The 26,939-nt window shown below is 45.8% G+C and overlaps 1 protein-coding gene across 1 annotated transcript in view; it reads left to right on the forward strand.

The window, feature by feature from the left end:
* The window catches only part of GET3 (guided entry of tail-anchored proteins factor 3, ATPase), a 102,389-nt gene that overhangs the window by 55,403 nt on the left and 20,047 nt on the right, over positions 1 to 26,939 (forward strand). The window contains exon 6 of the mRNA XM_069604119.1: positions 23,752 to 23,949. Coding sequence (XP_069460220.1) covers positions 23,752 to 23,949 — 198 coding nt within the window. The remainder of the gene's footprint in view (positions 1 to 23,751; positions 23,950 to 26,939) is intronic.

Consider the following 26,939-nt stretch of genomic DNA (forward strand, 5'->3'; position numbering starts at 1 on the left):
GCAAGCACTTCCTAGAAAACCACAGACAAGAAGATATTGCTCTGATAAGATTGTTTGGCATTGAACAAGTAACTATTTCTAATAGAGGGGGGGAATAGAGAAAAGCAACTACGGAAAGTTGAAGCGAACTGGATTTTCCACATGGACAGCACAAACGCAGGTTTAAATGCGGACCATGAACTGTCATTTCTTATGATAAACTGCCACCATATCCAATGTCACTCCACATATATAATTTGGGTTCATTGTATTTTGACTCACAGCAAAACTTACTACAGCTTGAAAATCAAGCCTCATTATATAGGTTAGTAAGGGATCTTTACACACAGTAAAGAGTAATTATGTTATGCAAAGGAAGATCTCCTCAAAGGGTAAGATAACATACCTATGCTTAAAATTGACTAAGCATATTTAAAAAAATCAGGAGCAAGAACTAGACAAAATGGCGGCCGCAGCCGTTGTAGGCCATAACGCCAACGTGCGGATGGTTCCATCCCGCTAAGGCACGCCTAAATACAGACATTCGCTGAGGAATTAGTAAATACAACTAGTAGAAAAAATGCGTAAGACCTAATGGTGGTCCCTTTAAATGTAATCGTAAAACTTGAATTATGTGAGCACTAAGTCAACAGCCATACTAATTGTAGAAATATCACGGATCCAATTGATGCTCCAAGATGGCGTCCATTGCGTCATCACGTAATTTTACAGATGACGTCATGACGCTACACGACGTAAATAAATAGCGGCCACTTTAGGTGACTAACTCGAGCAGTTCAAGTCACGAATTACAATCTGGCTTAATCGGACCTAAGGAGAAATCCAGGTAAGAAAATTTGCATTGGAATTACTTCCTAAATTGAATTTCTAAACTTTAGGAAGCTTATTTTTGTACATAAAAGGATGGAAAGCCCTAATCCACCTTTAACTTAGTTTCTCTCTCTCAAATCACCAACCGGGACTGACTGACTCGCACAATGTTAAAGGAAAAATAAATCCAGCAAGATCCTTTTTCTATTAGGATGCACAACAATCTAACCGTTGTTCCTTCAAAAGTCATAAGGAAACATTGATCAGTAAGCATTATTCTTTAATCATTTTCTTGTGTACCATTTTGGATCCTTATAGACAAAACTGTTTCTCAATCAATTCAGATTCAGGGTAAAATATTGTATCAAGGTATACAATTGCAATTGCTTGGCGTCATGTCTGTTCAAAGATTTAGAGGGTAAAATTTGTGAAAACCACTTTTTTATTCTGTGAAGATAATCCATATACCTGCACAATATAATGATGTTTATAAGTTACAAATTGATAATTTTCTTTCACAACGAGGGTAAAACATGTGAAAATCACTTTTTCTAATTCTGTGAAGATAACAGATATTTTCAAAATAACTAAAATCAAATAAATATTCATTTTGGAGCGCCTGTCAAACAGTGTTTGACATTTTTTTGATGACATGTTCCAGGGAACTCAATCTTCTGGCAGACATACTAAGCAGAGATTTCCCACTACCCGTGGAGTACGAATGGCGATTAGACGAAGACATCGTCTCTAACGTTTTCGCAGAATGGGATTTCCCAGAGATGGACCTGTTCGCAACTCTGGAGAACGCTCAATGGCAAGATTACGCCTCCAGGTACCTCCAGAACCGTTCCAAGCGGAACGTTCTCTGGATCACATGGTCAGGGAAATTTGTTTACGCTTTTCCCCTGACTCCCCTACTCAACAAGATCGTGCACAAGATGCACCAGGAGCCAGTCACTATGATATTGGTGGCCCCAATGTGGGCTCGCCAGCCCTGGTTCGCTCATCTGATGTAGATGTCTCTCTCCCCCAATTAAACTACCTTGCTAAATACAACATGTTATTTTAGGACCAGGGAGAAACACTTCACCCGTGCCCGCAAACTCTGAACTTAGCGGTCTGGCTCCTGAGGTCATAGAGTTGGGGGACCGCCAACTCCCTCAGAGATGCATGGGCATACTTAGAGAGGCAAAGAAACCGAACACCCGATATTGCTACTCTAAATGTAAGCACTTTGTCATCTGGTGTAATTCCAAGAGCATGAATCCCGTTGACTGCTCTCCTACCCACATTGTATTGTACCTGACTCACTCACTTGCTTACTAGACTCGGGCCTGGTTTTCAACTCATTAAAAGTTCACTTAGCTGCTCTCTCAGCCTACACTATGTCACAACAGAAGGTGTCTTGGTGGGTGTAAAAAGAATTCACCCCCCCTCCCATTTCTAACCCGGCTCCCGGATGGGACCTAAATGTGGTGTTCACTAGATTTATGGGGTCTCTTTTCGAGCCCATGCATAAAGCAAGTCTTAATGGGGGGGGGGGCGTGGCTACATGGCCACGGACTAGTACACGCTTCCCGTGTGCTTCTGTGATCCGTAGATGATCCGTCGTCAACAAGCTCTATAAAACTGATGGCGAAACGTGGATTGCAAGCTACGGCACCATGAAGCTGGCGGGCATGCTATGGTGCAAGGTCCGACTCGAAACGCCCAGGAGTGAGTGAGGAGGCAGTGAAGTTGGAGCGCACCTGGGGACTGAAATGACAAAATGGCGCCGGCCGAAGAACAAAGAGAAATACTGAATGGTGCGGCGCTGATGATGTAAAGGAAGAATTTGCCTGCATGCGCAGCACACCCGATCCTACAGGGGGCGATCGTAATAGTGTGACATCCGCTGAGCTGCAGGCGAAGCCGACACCGAAAATCAATAATGCGGCTGATCAGCGAGGCGCAGACGGAATAAGGAGAAGCCCGTTCTTCTGAGCTTAGCAGACCTGGCGCGGATAAAGAAGATGGCAAGTTTGTAACAAAGGGATACTGGCGGGGAAAGTGCATAAAAGAAGCAGTGAACGCGAGGGCTCATTGGATACATTGTGACATTGTATCACGGCGCGTCAATGTACGCGCACACTTCTGGAACCTCAGTGGAATTCCATCCAGCTCTTGTGAACCACAACGTGAGTGTGGCCGGGAGTACCTTTCAAAAAAAAGAGAAAAAACCCATTAATGCTTGTTGAGCAGTGGAGACTTGCAGTCCCAGCGCGCTCCTAACCCGGATTTAACAGGTGATCACTGTCACCTCAGCAAAATGTACTAAAGCCGGGTTGTGCATTTCACCCACGCACGTAGTGCAGCATCTGCCTGCTGTGCGTCCGCCTCAGCTGGGATTAAACAGCACTTCAGGAAAACGGAAAGCATTCCGCAAAGGCTGCAAGCAAGCAACTAAATGCAATCTTGACACTGGCTAAAAGCCGGCTGGAGCACATTGCATATCAGCACCAGGTGACACAATCACATTGGAGACGAGGCAGTGTGCCTATGCCACAAGAGACACCCTGTGGGCCAGACACGTTGAGGGCAAGGATTGCAGCACAGCCTGGATACTTAATATGTAACCTGCTGCTTGAGGCATACTGGTGGGACAGAGGCAAGTAACTGCGTGCGAGTAAAATACAGTTGCAGCGTAGTGTTGTATGTGCCATGGTGCTGTGTGAGATGCTGCGCAAGTCAGATCCAAATGGGCAAGCCCTGGCGATGGGACGTGGGAACATTACATGAATGCCACCGCAAGACACGCTATTGAGACACTGTCCACAGTAGTTCAAGGAGAGACGTGGGAAGACACAGCCCACTTGAAATGCAATTTTTGCGTGCTACCACACAACACCGTGATTGCCCGGGTGTTGCTGCAGGGGAATAGACCTGAAACGACACGAGAGGCCCTAGAACTGGACACGCAGACAGGGCCGCATTATGTCGGTTAAAGGACTCTGGGCCAAAAGCAAACAACCTACAATGGATGCCTTTGCTAGGACGCCACAAACTCCTACTGCTCCGGCGTCCGGCCCAGCGACGGTCTCCGTGGGCGGTACTCCAGGGGGAGAAAATCATCAGGTCCTCGCAGAAATAAGGGGGGGATAGCACTGGCGGACCTACGAACGGCCCTAGAGAACAAGATTGATGTAGTGGGAATTAAGTGACCCTGCTGCGACAAGATGTCAGGGCGCTGGCAGAAAGAACAAGTGGACTGGAGATTGCAGTCAAAACTAATACAGAAACTAGTATAAATAATGCGAAGGAGGTCCACATATTAAAGCAGCAGGTAGCTAACCTGGAGAACCGAGCAGAGGAAGTGGAAGCAAGAGCGAGAAGGAACAACATCCGAGTGGTCGGCTTGCCGGAGGGGGAGGAAGGCCAGGACCCCACGGACTATGTGGAGAATATGATCCTGCAAGAGATGGGCGCGGACAAGCTGTCACAAGGGTTTACTGTCGAACGAGCACATCGGTCCCTGATGAGAGAACCACGATCCGGGGCCCCTCCTCGGGCGATAATTGCGAAAATGTTAAACTATAAAGACAGAGAGAAAATCCTGGAATATTTCCGTAAAGGTGGGACGATAGAATGGGCATCTACGAACATCATGGCGTATCCGGACTACACAATGTTAGTGCAAAGGCAGAGATACAACTATGTGGCAGTCAAGAAGAGACTGCGCGCGGCTGGGATCAAATACATGCTGTTGTACCCTGCAAGGTTAAGTCTATCACAAAAGTAAAGCGTTTTTTTTTTTTTTTTAGACCCCGGAGGATGCGGTGGCGTGGCTGGACCTGCAGGGCTGCCCGGATTGAGATGAGGAACAAGATCGTGGGAAGCACGATAAGTGAGGGGGATGTAGTAAGATCACTGGGGTGCTGAGCAAAGGGGAGCCCATTACGTTGTGTTTCAATATTTGAACTGCATTATGTCACTCTTGGACCTATCGATCCTGTTGGACTGGAATATAGATAACAATAAGCATAAAGTTGACTGGGAAATGGTAGCGGTAATAAACAGGAGCAGTAGAATGGAGGCAATCTACCCCCCAAGACAGCCACTAGGGCGGCTTGACCCTGCTGAGCCGTGATTACGGGCTATTGTCAGAAAGGGCTAGATGCAGGGGTGCCTGAGATCCAGGGATGGAGCTGGGCAACAGTTGGGGAGGGTGTTGTTGGGATGGGATGGGATGGGATAGGGAGGGTGGGGGGGTGGAGGAGGTTTTGGGGAGTTTGTTGTGTTTTTAGTGGGGTGTTTAAGTTGGAATACGAGCCTATACAGACAAGTTAAGCAAGTGGATTTGGACCAGACAGGGGAAATGGATTCTGCTATGCCATGGGGTATCTTAAAGTGGTAACCTTGAACATTGGGGGGCTTAACAGTTACCTAAAGAGGAATAAGGCCATGCTATACCTACGTAGACAAAAGATAGATCTGGCCCTACTGCAAGAGACGCATCTGACGAGAGACAAGTTGGGGAAAAACGGAAGGGGACGGTGGTGGGGTCGGCGTACTCGGCATATGCCAGGGGAGTGATTATCTGGGTGGCGCCACATGGTCCATTTCAACTGCTACAGACGCTGGTTGAAGCGGATGGGAGGATGGTCATAATGAGGGGGCTGGTGGAAAATAGGGAGATGTGTTGTGAATACGTATGCCCCGAACCAGAACACAGCGGCATATTTTAAAACATTGTGCAATAACCTCAGCATGTGTGCAGGAAGTGTGGTGATCTGGGGAGGGAACTTTAACTGTGTACTAAACCCTAAAGTAGACGGATCAGAGGAAAAATAGATAGACCTACCCCAGCGGCTAAAGCGTTGCAAAAACTACTAAATGACTTTGGGTTTGAAGATGTATGGAGGGTGTGACACCCCCTAGAGAGGCATTACTCGCATTATTCTGCCCCACAGCGATTACATACGAGGCTAGAGTATGTTTTTGGCGCACCTGAGATAGTGGCAGAGACCACTCACTTTGAATACAGAGCGAGGGTCCACTCGGACCACTCGCCTCTGATCCTGGGATGGCAATATCGTCCCCCAATGGCGAGGATACCGACATGGCGCCTCAGAGCGGAAGCGCTAAGGGACCCCCTCTTCAGGGTGGATATGAGAGAGGAGATTATGAATTATTTCGAGACCAATACTGGCAGCGTGGATTCGGCGGGTACACTGTGGGAGGCCTTTAAAGTAGTGATGAGAGGAGTAGCTAGATCAAAATCCAAAGGTCTGCAGGGAGGGATCCTGGCGGACCTGCGGGAAGCGGAGAGCGAAATGGAAAGGGCACAGAAGGGAGGAAATAATACTACAGAAGATGCTGAAGGGATACTCGGGCTGCAGCAGAAGTGTGCAGGGCACTGGGAGAGATTGTGTAACCTCAACTATAAAAAAAAAAAATATATAGACAGCATGCGGGAGGGGACACACCTGGGAGGATCCTGGCATGGCTATATAAGAGTGAAACTCCTAGACCCATGATCAGGACGATAACAAGAGGATGGGAGGGTGGTTGACACCCAGGAGGGAGTCAACCAGGAGTTTGTAGATTACTACAGGCGGCTATATGGAGACGATGGGGAGGATAATTGCGCAATGATGATGAAGACATTGGAGGACATAGGATTGCCACAGATTTGTGCTGAGGAGAAGGGGGAATTAGATGAACCGATCACTTTTGAGGAGCTAGAGGAGGTGGTGAGACAGTTGCCCACTAGTAAGACTCCGGGGGCCGACGGTCTGCCAAGTGAATTCTACAAAACTTTCAAGGGAGAGGTGCTTCCCCCGCTGCTGGATATGCTGAATGAGGCATATGAGTGCGGCAGGCTGCCTGAATCACTCAGAGAAGAGATTATAATACTGCTGCCTAAACCAAACCAGCCCGGGCAAAGCTGCGGTTCATACAGACCCCTATCAATGTTGAACCAAGACAGTAAAATACTGGCGGCGGTCTTGGCAAATAGATTGAGGAGGGTCATTGATCGGGATGTATTAATTTGCCAGACAGGCTGTCCCCAACAGAAACATAACCAATAACCTTAGAAGGCTCCACAGAGTTATTGAACATGGAAATGAGAATGAAGGTGAACTAGCGATTGTGTCACTGGACGCAATAAAGGCGTTTGATTCGGTGAAATGGCCATGGCTGCTGGCCGCCCTGGCCGGCTATGGGATGGGGCCTGGATATCTGCAGTGGGCTAAGATGTTATACAGCGAACCGCTGGCTAGAGTTAAAACAGGAGCAGTAATATCGGAAAGGTGGCAACTTGGTAGGGGCGCCAGACGGGGATGCCCATGGCCCCCATGCTTTATATACTGGCCCTAGATCCCTTGGCGATCTATTTGAGACAACAATATGATCCGATAGGCATCGCTGTTGGAGGTGAACGGCATCTGATATCCCTATATGCAGATGTGCTGTTGTATATACAACATCCGGAGGAAATCTTCCAATATATACTGGAAGTAATGGAGAGATATTCCGAGATGTCTGGGATAGCGGTGAACCCACAGAAGTCCAGCATGTTTCCGTTAGGCGGATACAAAGAGACCTTCCTGGAACTGCCGGTGCTACAGATCCCATGGGTGGTAGGTACGTTTCGCTATTTGGGGATAGACATATACCACACGGTGGACGATGGGCATAAGTTCAACACAGAGGTAGCTATCAAGAAAATCGAGAATTGCATGAGGTTCTGGGTAAAACTACCTCTAGCTATGATGGGGCCCGGGGTGATGCTGAAGATGGTGGCTCTGCCTAGGCTCTTGCATTACTTTGGGAATAGCCCGCACTGGATACCAAAGAAATTCTTTGCTAAATTAGATGGTATGTGCAGGGATTTCCTGTGGCATGGCACGCGGAATAGAGTGGCCCTCTGGAAACTCCAGAATTTCCATGAGAAGGGAGGTATAAAACTGCCCAATTATGAAGTCTGCTATGTAGTAAGCCACCTGCAATATGTCGCTAAATGCCTTTCAGATGAAGTGACCTCTGAGTGGAGGATGTGGCGTAGAGCATGCCAGATGGAGAACCCGTCCACATGCTCCCCGAAGGTGCCACTTGTGGCACTGGCAGGGGGAGATGAGCAACTGAGGATGATAATCGGAAATCACTGGGAGCCGGTTGGGTTGGTAACAATGGGTGACATCTGGCAAGAGGGGACTATCCCAGATTTTGAGGTGCTGGGAGAGGAAACTGGGTTACACAGGGGCCAGTATATCACGTACCATAGAGTGGTGCAAAGAATTAAGAATACATGGCCTGAAGTGGTATTGATGGAAGAACCTGTTGCTATCATAGATATGATATAGCGGAGGGAGGACATGAGATATCCAGAATATATGAGATGGTGATGTCTAAGGTTGGAAAGGAAGTAGTACAATTGAGACTAGACTGGGAGGCGGAAGTGGGAACCCCGATGGACGATGGGTTGTGGGAGCAAGCCCAAGGGTACCACAAGAAGGTCTCGAGGAATGCGAGATTGAAGCAGTTACAATTGTATATCACGCATAGGGCGTATATGACGCCCCAAAGGATATCGAGGTTTAAAAATGCGGGATGGCAGGCATGCCCTAAGTGTGATGAAGAGAATGCGGGCATGGTGCACATGTTCTGGTCGTCCCCGATGATTGAGCGCTTCTGGAGCGAAGTGGCACAAAAGCTAGCGGAAGAAGGGGTCAAGATTGTGGTTGATAGTGTGGGCCTGTTTGTTGGGGGGGGGGGGGGTATTCCCTAGACCACGGACACTTCAACATGTGAGCAAACTAAAGGACCTAGCATATGTGCTTGCAAAGAGAAGAATTGCTATGGGGTGGAAGACATGAAACAGGCCACGATTAGAGGTGTGGTGGAAAGATCTGCAGAAATGGGCGGAGGCGGAAACCATGGTATGGCTAGAAGCGAGCAGTGCAGGAGGGGAGGAGGAGGCAGAGACCCTGATGGCTTGGAAATTACTAATAGCGGAGTTGTTTGGGACAATACAGGATCCATCGGAACCCATAGAGGGGGAGACCCTAGTATAGGATGTGAGAACAAAATAATGGGGGGGGAGGGATAAGGGGAGCAGTGAATAAGATTAAACAATATATTATGGCAATGCTATCAATATACTGCAAGTTTGGTTTGTATTTGTTTGAATAATCTAATAAAAATTGTTTTTAAAAAAAACAAGTCTTAATAATAAGTATCTTACCTACAAGACCACCTCCTTAATAGCTATCACGTCTATAAGAAGAGTCAGTGAACTAAAGGCCCTTTCAGTTCTAGACCCCTTCCTTCAAGTTCAGAGATAAAGTGGTTCTGCGCACTCACCCTAGGTTTGCGCCTACATTTATTTCAAAGTTCCATGTGAACCAGTCCATAGAACTGCCAACCTTCTTCCAGAACCCCCTCTTACGTGGCAGAAAGAAGCCTGCACACACTAGATGTACACAGGGCAGTCCTGCTTTACCTGGAAAGAATGCGACCACTCAAAGATAAACCAGTTTTTCGTTTCGGTGGCAGCTGGTAGAGCGGGAGGCCCCGTCTCCAAATCCACCATCTCGAAGTGGATTGTCAAATGCATCACACTACGGTTCTCTTGCTAAGAGAGAACTGCCCTTCAAGCCCAGAGCACATTCTACTCGAGGCACTGGGGCTTCCATAGCATTCATTGTAAATGTTCCCCTAGAGTCAATTTGCAAAGCGGCAACCTGGAATTCTGTACACACCTTTACAAAACACTATTGCCTAGACACTCATTCTAGGTCTTATTCTCAGGTGGGACAAGCAGTACTAAGACATCTTTTCACTACTGTTCCTTCTCACAACCAAACCTCCAGCTCCGGTTACTGCTCGCTAGTCTATGCACAGCATGTGATTCTAAGCAGATTAATAAACATCCGAAGACGTACATTACTTCCCATAAAAGCATTTCTGATAATTGTATCTGCTTAGATTCACATGCGCCCACCCTTCCTCCCTGCTCGGATGGAAGAAACAGAGGTCTACTGCTTTTCTCTTTTCTGTATTCACGCATGATAGTCATGAGGCTCCCTCAGGGCAGAAAAAAATACAGTTGGAGGGACCTCGACGCGTGAGGGATTTTGGGTACACTACACGTCACGTTAGGGATAGTGTTACAGGAACGCCCATGTCGATGTCCCCTTTCTTTTCTCAAAAGACAAGATGCCATAGTTTGCGGTTACCACTGGATGTCGTACTATATGCACAGCATGTGAATCTAAGCAGATACAATCATCAGAAATGCTTTTAAGGTACATAATGCATGTCATATGTTGGTTCTTTCCCCCTAATTATTCTAAGAAGGGTTAATGAGCTATTTCCAACTCCAGACCTATACATTGAGAGAAGGTTTGATTTTGGGACCCTGTGTGTGTAGTTGCATGAAGTCTCTCTTTGTTGAACTTTTGAGAGGACACTCTGAAGCAGTGTATTCACTGTCTAGGGCGGAGTTTCACCATAAATGGACTATAGCAAATGCTTTTGCCGTCCCTGGGGAAGGGTTGTCGCCTCCCAAGAAGACATTAACCGGCCTCAAGGAGCAGGGAGAGGTCAGGTGCTTCAAAGGGCAGGCCCTGCCAGACCAAATGAAACCCATATGGTGTGCATTGGGGCACTAATAGGGCTTCAAAAACATCTACCTCTGGCCATTTTATTTTGTGGCATTTGTGTGAACATGTGGTAGGGCCAGAATTTGCTCCTTGGCATCCTTTTTCTGTTTTGGCAACCTCCTTCCCTTGTTTTTCGATTTGGCCCCTTTCTTTTTTTGGCACCGTTTACATAGGCCAATGATTATTGTTTTAAAGCATGTGGTTGTTAGTTCAGCCTCTGAGCAAATGTGTTTCAGTGGTATGGTAATGTTTATTTATGAAGCGCCTATACACAGGCAAGTGTTTCAAAGCGCTCAAGGAGGGTGGGGGAACATTGGGGGGTCGGGGGGGAACAATGGCCGTTCAGAGCCCTTGCAATTTTGAGACAATAATAGTCTTCACAGGCAGAGTAAGTGCACATAGTACATGTACCATTTAATACACAGCAAATGAGCCTGAGCGGCGGTTCTGCAGTTTTACCAAGTGCATTTTGGGGTGAAAGACCAGGGGGAGCAGAGACTATCTTTCTGCGCAATGTATTTGGATCGTGCAAGTGCAAAGTGTCACAGGGAGGAGGGAGGAGGGAGGAGGGAGGAGGGAGGAGGGAGGAGGGAGGAGGGAGGAGGGAGGAGGGAGGAGGGAGGAGGGAGGAGGGAGGAGGGAGGAGGGAGGAGGGGCGGCGGCGGGGAGGTGTCCCAAGTGCACCCAGTCAGTAGAGACTGGGTTAAGTACAGAGATGGACACTTTCTAAAGTGCAGTAAGGGTGAATGGGGTGTGGGGCCCTGAGGCAAGTGCGAAAGGACTAGCGGGGGGCCCGGGACCTGTGAGACTGAGTTGCACCAGTCGGCAAGCTGTAGGGAAGAGGAGGGAGATTGGGAAAGGGCAGAGAGCTAGGTTAGCAGGGAGAGGGAGGGGAAGATTGGGAAAAGCAGGAGCAGGGGTCCCAATGCGTATGATCTTGGTCTTATTGGCGTTGAGGCAGAGGTCATTTGCAGCACACCATGACTGAATAGCGGACAGACAGTCCGATATTAGCGTGAAGGAGATGGCTGAGGGTAGCCTGAAAGATAGTTGCGTGCCGTCCGCGTAGCATTGGAAGTTGTAGGTGAGTGGCAATCGCACGTGCCAAGGCAGCCATATAGATGCTGAAGAACCAGGGGGATAGGTTAGATCCCTGGGGAACGCCACAGGTTGAGAGCAATGGAGAGAAAGGCTGTGATTTCCACCTGGGATGGGCGGTCGGAGAGAAAGGAGGTTAACCATGCCAGAGCTTGACCTGTGATTCCCAGGGTGTCGAGTATATGTGCGATCAGGATGTAGTTTTTAACAGTTTTAAAGGCAGAGGAGGTGTAAGGAGAATGAAGACAGTGTGTTAAGTGGGCGACCCTGTGCATTCCTCAGCAGAAGTCTTCAGGGGAGTTCAGGAATGGATGTGAGCTGCTGACCAGGGTCTTTATTGCCATACTTGCTGCCCCTCTTGGCCTTTGTCCATGCTTCCCTAATCTCTTGTGCTGATTGATGCCATGATGGGCTCTTCCTTTACTTCGGTTGGTCTTCCTTGCTGGACTCTTGTGCTTAAAGGTAGTGGTTTCTCCTTGCTGGCCTAGATTAGCTGCTGCTCTGCTTTAGCTCAGTCATGAGGTATTGGGTTGCCTCCAGCAGTTGTCTTCATTGTGGGACAATTCTCTTGTTGACTGGCTATTTGGACCCTCCCTCTCGGCTAACCTGTGACCCTTGTTGTGTTCTCCAGAGTGGTCCTTCTGTGGCTGTTGCTGCTGTGTTCTTGACCTTGTAGATCACCTGCCCAAGTGCCTTCATCGGGATCGACTTGTCTGGGTCAATGCTGAGTTGTGGGTTGAAGACCCTCTATCCAGGGACTCCAACTGCTACTAGTCAAACCTAATTGGACAAGAAAACACATCTATCTACTGACCAATTCTGCGCCGTTTTAGCAGCAACCAGCGTCATAAGTAGCATTCACCGGGTCCTTAGATACTGATCCTGTAGTTGGTCATGCTTCCCTTGGTTCTGGAAACTGTGAGATTGTGAAGCTCTCCTGGTTCCCAAACCTTTGATTGAAACTCTTCTTTGGGGGTCCCATAGGCGCCCCATCTGGCTGTTTGCTCATCCTGCTATACCTGTGGGTAAAAGAAAGAACGTGGCTAACTTTTCTCCATAACTTTGGCCGGTCTCTCTTATTTTGTCCTGTTGGAAAAACATTTGGACATTTTAGAAACTCCTAAAAAGTGACTTTGAAAGGTACCTACCTTGCTTCGGAAATGTTTCCATGGTCCACCTTGGGGCGCTGGAGCTTCCTGAACAATTAACATAGTTTTAGAACGAACAAGTTATTTTTTATTGAATGCACATTCTGCTATAATACATCAATGGGGTATCCCTACATATTATCCCTCCAAACATATCGCCGTACATATAGTAGTTTGTCTCGCCATAGGCGATATTTTTTGGGGGGAGGATCATTTGTGGGAGCGGAGATTGTGAGGGGTCCCCGTACATTTAAAAATAATGCGACGGTGGCATGGGTGTCCCCCGCAGGGTCCATGGCTCAATATCGGCACAATAATATGACTATTTTTGTATCGCAATATTTTTGCGGGGATATTAACACATGGAACCATCACTGGAGGTCACGGTTACTTTAAATATAAAGATGTAACTATATCAATTTGTGCAACCACTGGTGGTGTTGGAAGAACTGGGATCTATATAGGCCCAGTTCTGTGTTTCGTTTTATTGGTGGTTGTTAAACCCCTTGTGCCTGTTTCCCATTTGTTTAATCCATTGACTTCCTCCCTTTCTGAAACCATCTGTCAGGGTTTGTCTATTTTGTTTAGTGCAGGGACTGGGAGTCAAATCTAACTCCTACAACCTTGATCCCTTGCTGCCAAACTGGCCCTGCTACCTTGTATCTCTGCTTCCCACACTGTTTCCTGCCCCCTCTGACTAGTGCTCTGTTTCCCAAAGCTAGGTCTGCACTCAGTAAATAACCTAAACTGTTTTATTTCTTGGATACCTATGACTTCATTAATGCTTTTAAAGTACATCATTTTTAACCTTGATGCAATTCTAAATCAGTAGTAAGTATATTTTACAGTACACTTTGTGTGGTTTATTTTGTATACCAGCCCAGACACCACCTAAGGGTAAAGTCTTACTTCCCTGCCACAGTACATATTTAGATCATTTGGACCGACTTAATAGACGTACTGTTTCAATACCTTATGTTGGCCATCGGAGGGTTTCTGAAAAATCTCCATAACAAGAGGCCACACCATATTTCTTGTAGGTAATCGAAGGGTCTGTGATGCACCCTGCAGAGTCGTCACTGATGGCCCGGTGGTAGTCTCCTCCTGCGTGGCCAGGGAAAGGCAGCAGCTACCTGATGGTATCGGGAGGGGAGGGGATCATGTGGGGGGGGGGGGGGTCAGGGGAGTAATGACTCCAACAGGAGAGACATGATATCTTTCTCTAGCTAGTGAAGAAACCCTAATTCCAGAGACCCTGATGATGTATTGCGATTATTCAGAAGTACTTAACGTATCTGAACAAACATTTAACATGTAATGTTTATGATGGTGGTTATGTAAGCAAGTGTCCAACAATGTAACTTACAACAGTCTAAACATTCTTTGGACTCCAAGTCCCAGAAAGCCTTAAGTACTGAGACGAAGAGGAACAAGAGTCACTATGGAATGAAAGTGATACCAAGTACAATGTGCAGTCTAGATATCAGGGACCGCAATCAGCCGACAGGATATTTAAACTTGGAAATCATCTGCAAAGAGAAGGACAAGGGAGCGCAGAGCGGAAAGCGAACCCAGAGGCAGGATCATGGAGGCGTGCCGTGCAGGAAGTGGACGACACTTGCAGGCAACTGCCTGGAGGCGTTGCGTACTGGAGGAGAGGAACTCCGGTGAAGTGGTAGCGGGTGCCCTGGAGTGACCATGGGAAGTGTCTGGTAATATGCTGCGGGATCGGAGGAGACCGTCTTGTGGAGTGCCAATGATTCCATCGGCGAAGGAGTGAAAAGCAGACGCGGGAACAGAGATGCTCCTTAGTTGGGTAAGCCTGCCCGGCAAAAATGCTTCACCTCAGCTGCATGTTACACCAGTGAGGCAACCCAGAGGAATTTGGTGGGCGGCAGGAAGTGCTCTAATGTTAACCAAAACTTGGTGAGTCATTTTGAATACCGAACAGGTAGAATTGAAGGACACGGCAATAAGGGTACAATTCTCCTTACATGAGTCAGTTTGGGGAAACTTGGAACAAGCATTGCCAAAAGACACTAAGAAGGAAGTTGACAGACAGAACTTGAACAAACCCCCATATGTGGGATATCGAGGTGGAAGTTGGAACAAGTGACTCCTTGAGTCAACAAGGTATAAACAGTGAAGAAGTACGACTATATTATACTTTAAAGAAAAGTGAACATTGTAGCAAAGCCGTGGTGGAAGATGCACATCCGGCAGTGAGCCCTTTTTTGAAAGATACCTGGCAGGAGTGTACACCAGGATATCTAGAGATTCTGGCAGTAGAGTATACCAGGAAGTCATAATTTTGCTCAGTTGTGTGAAAGAAACACTTTTTCATTTAAAGCAGTTGTTAGACATTTGTTTGGCCATCCTGAGACAAGTGTTCTTTAGAAAGGTTCGATGTCATTCCGTCGCTGTTTTTATTTTGCGGTATTTTTTGCCACAGATTTTTGCTGCGAAAACTCATCACATTTTTTAGCTTTTTTTTTTGTATTGGGGGGGTTAACCCCACAAACTCCCCCTTCCCACCTATTTAGAATGTAGCACCAGAAAACCCCCAGAAACATTATATCCCTCTACCCACCCCGCCATATTTTTGGACGTTTTTTTCGCTGCGAAACAAACAGCGATGAAAGGACATCGTACCTCTAGAAAAGACATTGGCTTTGCCAATCTGAGGAAAATATTTTATGAAAGACATTTACATTGACTTTAACAGAACATTGTTGTAACAAAGATTTTTCAGTTTTCCCGAAATAGTTCAGGGGAAGGACTTGAAGGCAAGCGTCCCCAACCAGCACGATCCTCCCCGCAATGAGAGACAATGAAGGACTCTCCCAGGATGGGAATAAGGCCAAGACAAAGTGCGGGTGAGCGTAAATGGGAGTTTATCAATCAGAATAGGGCATGCAAAGAACTCTGCAAACTCCGAGAGCGCTCTGTCTGACAATAGCAAAGACAGGCGTATATATTTACAAAAAACGTCATCAGAACCTACATACTATCGGGGGCACAAGTTCAATGGGATTGGGTGGTGACGACTAGCTATAGGTGCTGCTGCGATGTGGTTGGCCTTGGATGGAGGACGTCACTGGTCCGCCTCGTGGGTTGGGCTGGGCCTGGCAGGTCAGCTGGGTTCATCCGGGCGGTGTTGTGCCACTGTGGCCAGTGTCAGAGATGAATGTCTTTTCCTGACTTCTTTGCCCTAGGCCATGCGCACCAGTCATTTAGTTATTGCAATATTATCTTCTTTAGTAAATCTTCCAATAGGTTATTCTACAGGTTAATGCAACACAGGAGGAATGTATCTTGAGAGGGGTTTGATGGCGATTCATCAGTACATGGTTACCAGTGTCCTGTTGACTGGGTGCCATAGGTCGTGGGGCTAGGTCTCAGGGCATGGGACAGGCGGTACATGTCCTCTTGTCTTGTTATAAGTCGTTATGAATGTGCTGCTGGGATGTTACCATAATATTGGGTGTCTTAATTTTACAGGGTCCATTAACTTAAGGTGATCCGGTGGGTTGTGGGGATTAAGAGGGGCGCCTCTGGGTTTGTGTATTCAGGCGGGGGGGGGGGTTTACTGCTGGGTTGTAAATAATGCAGGTGGCGGGCCGTGGCCTTGGGCGCTGCAGAGGGAACTACAAATCTTTGGAGAGGCTCCAGCCTAGTTGGGGGAGGTGGAGCAGCGCGGCGCGGGCCTCTGCTCTCTCGTCTGGCAGGCTTTGCTGGGAGGGAGGGGGAATGGTCTTGCTCATATTCACAAAGGTATCTTCCTCGTGTGTTGCCGACCTTAGGTGAAAGCATCATAAACATTCGCGTACTATACAATACTCATTGAATCATTCCAAAGCTTACATTTTAACTTTGCTACATGCCTCTCAAATATAGCCAGTCTGAGCGCATTATTTATACACTGTTTTAACTACAACATTTTGTTATATTCATATACATTTACAGTAAGTGAGGTAGTAGTGAGGTTGGTGGAGCACATAGAAAACGACTTGCCACCGTACATGACGGTAGTGGCACATAAAGGGCTTGGACTTACACACATGGAAGGTGCATTCTCGCGCGTCCTTCACATGAGCCCTCAGTATGGTTGCATTTGTCTTTCTTTGCACTCTAGCAGCATTAGTTCAGTTATGGCGCGGCACCGTGGGGTGTAAACATTTCAATGATACGCATAACAAATAACCCCCCGAGACGCTTCTACTATTTGCACACAACTGCAGTGGTGTGGGTGCTTCATTGTTAATGCCATGTGAACATGTAGTCTGCCATATCTGTAGATTTTACAGATTTTCTTAATCAAAGAGGTTTGTGGAGAAAATACGCCCATGGCAGGTAGTTTTAGCATTAGTATTTGGGAACTTCAGCTTTTATCTGATGGCCATTTTACAGTTCTTTTTCCACCCAGGCTCTGCTGGCCGGGGTCATGTTGGGAGCAGTGATACACTGCGGAAGGTGAAATGTTAGTGTTGGTATCTTACACTAGCTCATGTCCGTCTTGTTCGTGGGACGGGCTCACAGCGGATCTGCGGCCACAGGGATAATTGAAACTCTCCAAAGGTGGGGGCCGTGCTGCAGTGCGCCGAGCTCACACCATCTTTATTAGACAAAATGGTTTCTGAGGCCTAGCTAAATTCAATGCGTTTGGGCGATGTCTTCAGCAGGTGAGCCATCCACCACCTGGGCCCTGGTGGTAAGGAGGGGACCCCGGATGAGCCATGGCCCTTACCTGGGGAGGGGGATGTAGGCAAGGGGGGGGTCTTTTGGACCAATCCTCCCCTACAGACTCCACACCTGGACACAGTGTTTTGTTGGAATTATACTTTTATATTTGTGCATATTTTTGTTGAGTTGGAAACTGATAGATTTACCTTGCACCTTTTGATTGTGTTTTAGTGTGAGGGTCAGATATCCTTTGCTTTAGTTTCAAAGGCAGGGACACTCTTGTTATCCAAACCCCTTTTTATTTTAATAAAAAATGACTAATGCTGAAATTAATACAATTTTGTTAGACAAGTTGTTAGAAAATCAGTTAGACAAGCTTCTCTGTGGGCCACCCTCCATAGCAGACTGCATATTCCTGCGAGGAACCCTGAGTTGAGGGGCAAATCCAGGACAGATTGGAAAGACTGGATGATTGTGAAATCATTACTACTGCCTTAGCTTCAAAAGGCAGCTTGCTGTCAAAGTTCACTCCTTCATTACACACTGATGTGATTTGACGGGCTTAATTCCTACTTCCGAACCGCCAAGAATCACCAGTCTGCTACCATTGAGGCGGAGCAGTTTAATTGCATCTACCACTGCACCTGTCTCGAACACCCCGCATTGACTTGCTGTCATCGGTTTCATCATGGTGGTTGAGCAATATCTGCATGTCACCTGCATATGTTTGGCAATGTAGGCCATACGTGTGGATCAGCCAGGCCAGGGGAGGTGTATGCATGTTAAAAGGGAGTGGTGGCGGCACTGAACCTTGGAGCACTCCACGTCATGGTTAAATACTAGGCACTGATCTGGATCCTCGGTTGATTTGTTGTCCACCTACAATAGTATGGAAACTCACTAAAGGATTAGACATGAGCTTTCCTAAACCTGAGATCTGAACATGATCTTGGTGTCCAATTTTACATTTAAATAATCGTAAGGCGTGCATAGTATGAGGTCAAGTAAGCAGTAATCCGCTTGTAAAGATATTGTGCAGAGTATAGACACATTTGTGTGAAATCTAGAATCTTTTTGAATAGTTAGTAATGTGTATGTAGGTGTTCTGTAGAGTGCTATAGGTCACCTTGCAGCTATGTCCAATAGTGGAATGTGTCCTGGTGGAAGTTAGGCCTCATGTTGATGGGCTGTCTTCATCCAGTTTATTTCTTTGGCAGTTTGAAGTACAGCGTCTAGTTGAGGGTTCACTTTATGGGGACCATCTCTGTCGATGGTCAGGTAGTTGTAGTCTGATCCACTATTGTGTGAAAGCTACACTTTCATTTTCCTGCCCGCAAAAACTGGATCTGGTGACTTTGCCATTGCATGCTGAAAGACACCATGTTCTTGCTCTCCTTACTTTCCCATTCCTTGTCATGGCTCCACGCCGACTAAGGAAAGGACTGTGCCAAGGTCTTGCAAAGTTCCAGGAAAGAGTAGAGGACGTGCATCCTGTTCATATCAGAGGCCTCAAGCAACCAGGGTTTTTGAAAAGCTGAAAGGTTGGGTGGAATGCAGAGTACTCCAGCGTAGGTGCAGTGCAATGGGGTTTTATTTTGTATGACACTCAAAGCGTTTTTCAGGTTACCTAATGTGTGCGTACGGCTAAACCAGTTCCAGAAGTTACTTTTTAATGTACTTTTTGTTAGCCTTACCGCATTTGGCTACCAACAGTGGCTAGTGTCCAACATGTCTGTGCCACGAGTTTTTTATTTTTTTTAATTTTTTTTATTCCTTGGTCATCTTGTCCTTCGACTTTCTTCCTGCCATGCTAGATCAAGAATTTCCTTTTTATAGTCGTGCACTTGCCCGGGAAAGGTTTTATTTTCTTGGATACTGATTGGGCTTCCTGCACTCACAGAGTCCTGCACTCTGGATACTCCTGGAGCTTCTGCCTGGATTGCAGAGGTAGCACAAGGCTATCGATTTCTCAACCCCTGGCACTCTATTCCTGCAGTAGCAAAGAAGGTACAGCCAGTCGGGGAAGATGGTCCAGTGGAGTTTGTCTCAGGGTTAGTTGGTTTTACTAACCCAAGGGAAGAAGTCGTCCCTTCCGGAGCATCTCTTGTCGATCAGAAAAAGGAGTCTCAGCACAGCAGTAGGGCTTCACCAGGCAATTCAAAGGTCCAGGAGGATGCAGCAAGCTTCGTTCACGGTTTCTTCATCGGGTGTTCTTCCCAGTGGTCGACTCTGCCTCTAGTCCCAAAACCCTTTCCTTTTAAGCAGGTTCCTCCCATTCATGCACAATCTAGGTTGTCAATCACCCAGCAGGGTGGATGTCCTGCCAATCGGGACTGGTTGCATTCAAGCACTCCTGGAGACAAAGGACAGGTGTTTCGGGAGCCTCTCTCACTTCCTATCCTTCCAGACACACTGGAGCCAGAGGCGAGTTTCAGGACTGAAGCCCGCCAAAGGCAAGACAAAGGGCCCAAACCTGTCCCAACACCAGAGTAAAACACAAAGACCTCACAGTCAATTTCACTTTACTACTCTTGGGAACTGTAGTTCACACAAGAAAAGGTACTTAAACGTTTTGAGAAATCTAAAAGGACTTTCCTGTAGTGTCTTCCTGCATCGAGGGGAGCCAAGACTTGTTCGTTATTCACCCCATCAATGGGACCCTTTTGGTGACCTCACCTGACTGTTGGAAGGAACGTTGCATCAGTGACCAGCGAGTCTCTGGTAGCATATATTATAATGAACCCAGTTACCCTCCGCAATTTTGCCTTGTTTCTTGGATTCAGACTACAGGTGCATAGGTTGCCTGTATATCTTTAGGTCCTCCTTGTCCCCATTTGAAACCACCTTCAGTTCAAAGGCAAGCAAGGTGGTAGCTTTGCCTTGCTATAGTTGTTGGAGCCTGGGCATTGGAGTCCTGTCTACAATCCCGCTTGGCACACACAACTGGACGTCTACATTTTTCTTTACAGGATAAATTGCATTTGTCATTTTTGCCTTACTCTGAATAGTACCACTTTTCTTTTGCTGCTTTTGAACCCATTGTTTTTTTGTGTGGGAGCCATTCGGGCCACAGTGGTAATGTGGGAACCACCTTTAAGTAACCTACACAACCAGTTCTTCCTACCTCGGATGCTGATGAACATTGTTGTAGGGCAGGGCATGGACTTCAAATTGGTGGTGCATTATTATAAACCTTGTAATATTGGTTTAACGCTTCTTCCCCAATTTAGGGAACTATTCTAGTATTGGCATTAAAACTGTGCTAAAAAACTAAAGCGGTCTGTAACTCATTTTGGGTACCAAATTGTGTTATGTGGTTAGTTTTAGGGAGATTTTTCATGCTAAATCCCCTTTACCCGCGAGACCCCCACCACTTTTTGCTGGACTCTTGGACCTTTTTGTCTGCTCTCCTGAATGAGGGAGATTTTTTCCCCCTTATACATTCTTTCACTCTGACTATGGGAACCCTTGTTCATTCTGCTTTTATTTTATGGAGTCTTGCTTTACTCCATATTTTCTAAGGCATCTGTGTTCCACTTTTTGTGCAGTGTTGCAGAGAGCCATTTGGCCTCTACTTTGTATATTTTTATTTTCCTTGTGAGAACTACTGTTCCCAAGGATAGGGGAAACCTTTTATCCATCTTGCCCTTTCTTGTGTGAGATCGGGACACACCACACCCTATGTGGAGTGCTGAGGGTTACATTGTGTCCACATTCTCACTTCTCCTGTAACATTTCTGTTAGTGACCAGCATACCTGAATGGCTGGTGGCAGTGGGCGTGTTCTACTGAATTTTGTGTAATTTTTCACTCACAGGCTGTCTTCACAACATCTGGTATGCACAGAAGGGTCGCCATTGACCCAACATGGTGGCTGTATTATTTTCCTTCGCCATTTCTTGTGTTCTTGTCCTTTTGTTGGTCATTGTACTGTCTAGAGTGGAGGAGCTTCGGTTTTGACTTGTTTTCAGCGGGAATCCTTTGTGAAGCCCGCAGAGGCTCCAGTGTGTCTGCGAGGAAGCAGGGGAGGAGTCAGAAACTCTGCTCTTTGTTTCCTGGGATGCCTGCCTGGAACCAGCTCCAACTGGGAGGCTAAATGTCCTGTAAGGACACCCACCACCCAAAGTTTGAATGTAGCATGAGTGTTGATTGGCTGGGTTCCTGGCTAAAAGGCGAGAATCCTGAACCGGTAGACAAGTCGACCACTGGAACAGAAGAACCAGAGACGCCTGCAGCACCTTCCAGCAACTGGAGAAGCCTGCTTAAGTACCACTGCTGCCCTTACCTAGTTTTCAAATCAACAGGTAAGCTTAGAAGAGGGCGACTTCCTCCCTAGGATTGGTGGGCAAAAACAATCTTAAGACGACCTTCAACTCAAGCCATCCCATGACGTGCTGTGATCTTCCTGGGCTACAAACTGCCAATATCCTGGGACCTCAAGCCTGAATGACGTACATAGTCTTGCTGTGAACAAACCATCCCAACACTTATGTGGACTTCCAGAGGCAAGATTCCCCCTCCTCAAAGTCCCATTGCCAGGGAGCAAGGCCGAGCAAGAGAGGTGAATCGTTCGTCCGAGAACTGTTCTTCATTGGAATCTATGAAAAGGCACCACAAGCTGCGTTGGAGCACGAAGAATCCGTTGTTGGGAGTCCTTTCTTTCGACTGCTGCTGCGACATCCCCTCCAGGGTCAATCCAAGCAACAGGCGACCGGGTCTACGTCTGCAGCTTCGTGAAGGCATCCAGCTGTATCTTCATCACTCCCCTGGTACATATTTATTTTATTTGTAAAGCGCCAAGTCAAAGTCCTGTAGGCATAATACTTTGGAGTTAAAGCACAGATGCAGAAAATGCAATCTGACTTTGAAGAACTCCTACCTAGATGAGGATGGACAGCTAAAGTCTTCAGGCCTCAAAAGTAATGCAAGCCTTAAATCGTATTTTATTCCCACCACAGAAAAGGTTTTGAGTTACTAGAACAGTGAATTTACTTACCTTTTGAACTGTGCTCACTTAACTGTGTCTTACCTTCTGGTTTACTCGCCTGAAGTATTGCATTGGTTTTCTATTGTTTTTATTAGTTTGAAATAGTGAGGATTTAAGTTAACCTTGTGTATATGAAATAAATAACTATTTTGATTTAACTAAAAGACTGCAAGAGTATTGTTGGGCCTATGTATACTCTAGGTTCTTAGTACTTGCCTACAGCTCACATCTCCCTCCTAAGAAAAGTTGGGCTGCTCTGCCAGACTACCAATACCTTGAGTGGTACAGGCCTACACTAGAAGTTGGAGCACTGTACCAAGGGATAGTTTCCTAAAGTCTTACCACGGGTAGACTTTAGGAAAACTCCCCTAATAGTTAGTACTAGATTGACTATAGTTCGATTTGTTCTTGATAGTTTATTTTTGTATACAGATTTCCGAACATTCAAATACTGGCCAATCTCTTGTGCTGTTTTCTTTACGTCAAACCCCTTCTCTTTTAAGTTTGAGCCTTAGGAGGATTTGGTTAGAACTTTGTGTAATAAAACCCTTTAAGATTCACTGGGTGGGATTCCCAGAACCCTGCACCAATAATGCTTCTGAAAATCTTCTTGAGGTTTTGTGAGGGATGCAAGTTATTACGTGTGAAATGCTTGATCCCACTCTTTTGGTTATATATGCACAGGGGATGGCTAAAGAGAATTAAAATAGGTGATGCCATGACACAGCCTTATATAGATCTTGATCTTGTACTGGCATGAATTTTGTTCACCTTAACTGCTTCCGTGGTACACAATTTCTATGAATAATTGAATGTTTATTTTGTGTATTATTGATTTTAATTCTTTAATGTGGTGCTCTTTTGTAAATAATGCCGGTCAGTTTATTTTTTCTGATTGTATTTGCTGCTTTGCTGCTTTTTGGTTAAAGCCGTAATAAAGCTTGATGGACTGACTGGCTTTCTTAAAGAAGGGCAGTGCACAAGCAGGTGAAGAGGTCACTGTTATGATTTTCAGTAACTGTGGACTCTTCAACTGGTTGTGCACTGCCCTGGTTTGCTCTGGAACTCGCTGTGCCCACCACAGGAGCAGACTACATTGACTTAATTGTGTCCTATGTTCTTTTACTGATAGCCCCCATCGCCCTCTTCAGCTCCCCTACCCCTGTCCAGAAACCCCTGGAAAAACACTATCTGTGCAACATACCCTCATTGTATTTTTCCCTACCTTGTTTCCCACCCCAGGAGCACAGATTGCATTTCTTTGCAAATAATCCTATCCTTTCTATCTGTCCTCCACACCCCCCCCCCCCCGGTGAGACCAATTTCATCTGTATGTACACTGTCTTCTTGCTGACTTTGACCCCTTAACACCTCTACAGGAGCAGACCACCTTTATCTGCGTGTGCATTGCTGAATTTCTGTCCCTTTATGAGACTGAGCGACTTATTCAGGAACTTGCCAAGTGCAAAATCGACACACACAACATCATCGTGAACCAACTGGTGTTCCCAGAGTCGGACCGACCATGCCGCATGTGTGAGGCGCGGCACAAAATCCAGTCTAAATATCTGGACCAGGTGAGCGTACATATCTTAAATGGTTGATGGCGGGAATAATGTAATGTTCCAATAATGACACACATTTTAAACAACTGAATTTTGGGCCTCCACAAATGTGTACCAAGACTCTGAATGAGGGGCTACAAGGTGAAAGTACAAAAAAAAGTCGGAGGGTGTAAAATGTTCTGCTCTTTAGTCTCGGTGCCTTTTGGAGGTGTCAAAAGGATGAGTTCTCAATACTAAGAGTGGAAAAAATAGCCTTCCCATGCCTGTTGCATGTCTGGCCCACTTCTGCTGACCTGCACCTTCCCACAAATGTGTTTTCACTTTTTATTGCTGCAAAATGCATATGGTAAGTGGGGTTAAGGTATATATGGGGGTGGTGCGTAGGGGTATTAAAGGAGGGATGTGCCAATGTTTCATAGAACTGTCCTGCAATGCCCTTAATCGGCAATCGAGATGAGGCATTTGCCTTGCAGTGGTTATGCTGCAGAGGTTTTGAATTCATTAATCGACTGTCAGATTTTTGTGCCGCTCTTGGAAGGTTCAATTGCAACAACCCAATTGCACATCATATTTGTGGCTTTTTGCTCTTCAGACTTAAAAATGTTGATCTATATATAAGCAACACATGTCGGTTTCTAGTGGGAAAAGGGAGATTAACCCTTTGCCTGAAAACAAATGGTACGAATATGTTCAATTATATTACTTTAAGGTTGGGATTGATGCATTTGCGAGTCAGGATTATACGTACCTATATAATAGTAAATGTGTGGTGTTCACCATGGAGGATATTCTATGAGCTGAAACCCTTGCGGATTCCTGGCCCTGATGGGTTGGAAAATGTGGTGCACACAACAATATAGTAATGAAGGTGCAATAATGACAAAAAATGTATTTATCCTGTTTTTAGCTTTTCATATTGCCACCTTCGGTTGACTTTGTCATAAGTAAATAAAGAAACCGGTAATCAACATACATAATTTCGTAATTGTACAATACATGGTGCAATGTGCAAAAAATGTATCCCTCGAATTGAATGGGAGAGAAAGACGAGAAATATCATCCCACTAGCACTGCTGCAAGTAAAGAGTGATCAATGCCTGTTTCATGATGAAGAGTATAAAGCATCATTCTCGCACATATCCATGAAATGCAGTCGGGATTGGATAGTCTTAACGATAAACGAAGCATTAAAGGCAAGTGAAAAAAATTCAAGAAGATATTGACTTGCCAGAATTTACTTTTATGAATGATGTCATAATCCAAAACATCAAACTGGAAGTGATCCAAAAACAAGATGAATACATCATATCCTTAACAAATAGGAACATTGATTAAAAAACGATTTGGCCAATTTCAACAAAAAGAAAGTGTACCCATACTGACAGGCATATTATATCAGCCAGACATTTTGGACTCATCCTACAACTCAGAGGGGTACACTGGAAAAAAGGGTGTTATTCTCAAACCAGTCATTTGGTTCAGAATTAGAGCACGATCATTATTGGGACAGAGGAACCCAAGGAGGCAGAAACAGATAAGTCTTTTTTTAGGGAGAAGCCTGTGGAGGCAAAGGAGAATTCTAACCACAGCATTTTGTTCGATTCCACCTCAAACAGAAATGCCCCATCCTCTGCTAATGCCCTCTGCCCATCAACCACATGTTATGGAGAACAGGAACCGGGCATACTGAAAGTAGGGGCTCCTTCCCCCATTTTCAATACCTTCAAAAGAATCTTGTCTAAAGAAGAAGACGCTGTGCTTCAATTGGGCCTTTCCTTCGTCCCCATGTGCTGTACCTCCAGAATGGAGTTAGAAATCGAACTGCAACACTTTTGTTTTCAGAAAATGTGTCTACAACACTTTTTTGAAGATCATGCGGATCCAGGGACAGATGTTGGAAATACCTCCCTTTGTCCACGGTCCAAATTCACTCCCTCGAACATGGTTTAGAAGGTAGTCCTCGCTTTCAAAAAAGCCATTTTTAAGGGTTTTTAGACGACCTGCAAAGATAATGCACATACAAGAAATTCTAACTTTGGTCGCAAAGAGATCTTGGCCTCACTACAGAATGACACCAATATTGTCATCAAAAGTGCTGACAAGGAGGCAGGGTATCATGGACAGTGCTTTCTATGACTATGAAGCCCTCAAAATACTTAATTTAGCAGACAACTACAGTTGCCTTCAGCGAGATCCAAACTGCACTATCCTGGCCACCATTGCCAACATTACCAAGTTAAGCTGGAAGCAGGTTTCCACACAAAGAGTAGATTTTCTCTACCCTCTGAACCCTAGAACCTTTGTCTTTTTACATCCTTCCTAAAGTACATAAAAATGTAACCCAACCCCCTGGCAGGCCTATTGTATCCTTGTGCAGTGCTGTACTTGAACCCATAGGGAAATGTGTTGGCTTTTCTTCTCAAGCCTCCATCATCTAAGACCCAATGTTTTCTAGCAGATACCACAGATGTCATCAACCTGTTCGAAGGGTTCCCTTTCAATACAACCATCAACTTTTGGTCACGCTGGAGGTTTAATCTCTCCACTCCAATATTCCACTCTACTGCAACATTCCACAGGGAGAAGCTGTGCGAGTCTGCAGAGACTACCTTAATGAAGGAACACAACCTCATGATCTTCCAACTGAATTACATTTGGAAGTAGCATTAACGAAAAATGTCTTTCACTTAAAAAGTCAATTTTTTGTACAAATTAAAGGAACAGCCACGGGGACAAACTTTGCTCCCAACCTGGCCACATTGTACATGGCTAAATTAGAAATTTTAATTCTCAATCTGACGAACCCGTATACCGCTTTTGTCTCTATATGAGATATATAGATGACATACTAATTGTTTGGGATACCAGACATGCTGACATTAAAGACTTTTTTTATTTAAGATTTACTATGGCCACCAACAATGTATGTATACCGTTTTTGGACTTGGTTATCAAAGTCATCAATGTATCTCTAGATACCAGTCTTTATTGGAAACCGACTG

The sequence above is a fragment of the Ambystoma mexicanum genome, chromosome 3q, assembly GCF_040938575.1.
Source record: "Ambystoma mexicanum isolate Mex_15411 chromosome 3q, UKY_AmexF1_1, whole genome shotgun sequence".
Lineage (NCBI taxonomy): Eukaryota > Metazoa > Chordata > Amphibia > Caudata > Ambystomatidae > Ambystoma > Ambystoma mexicanum.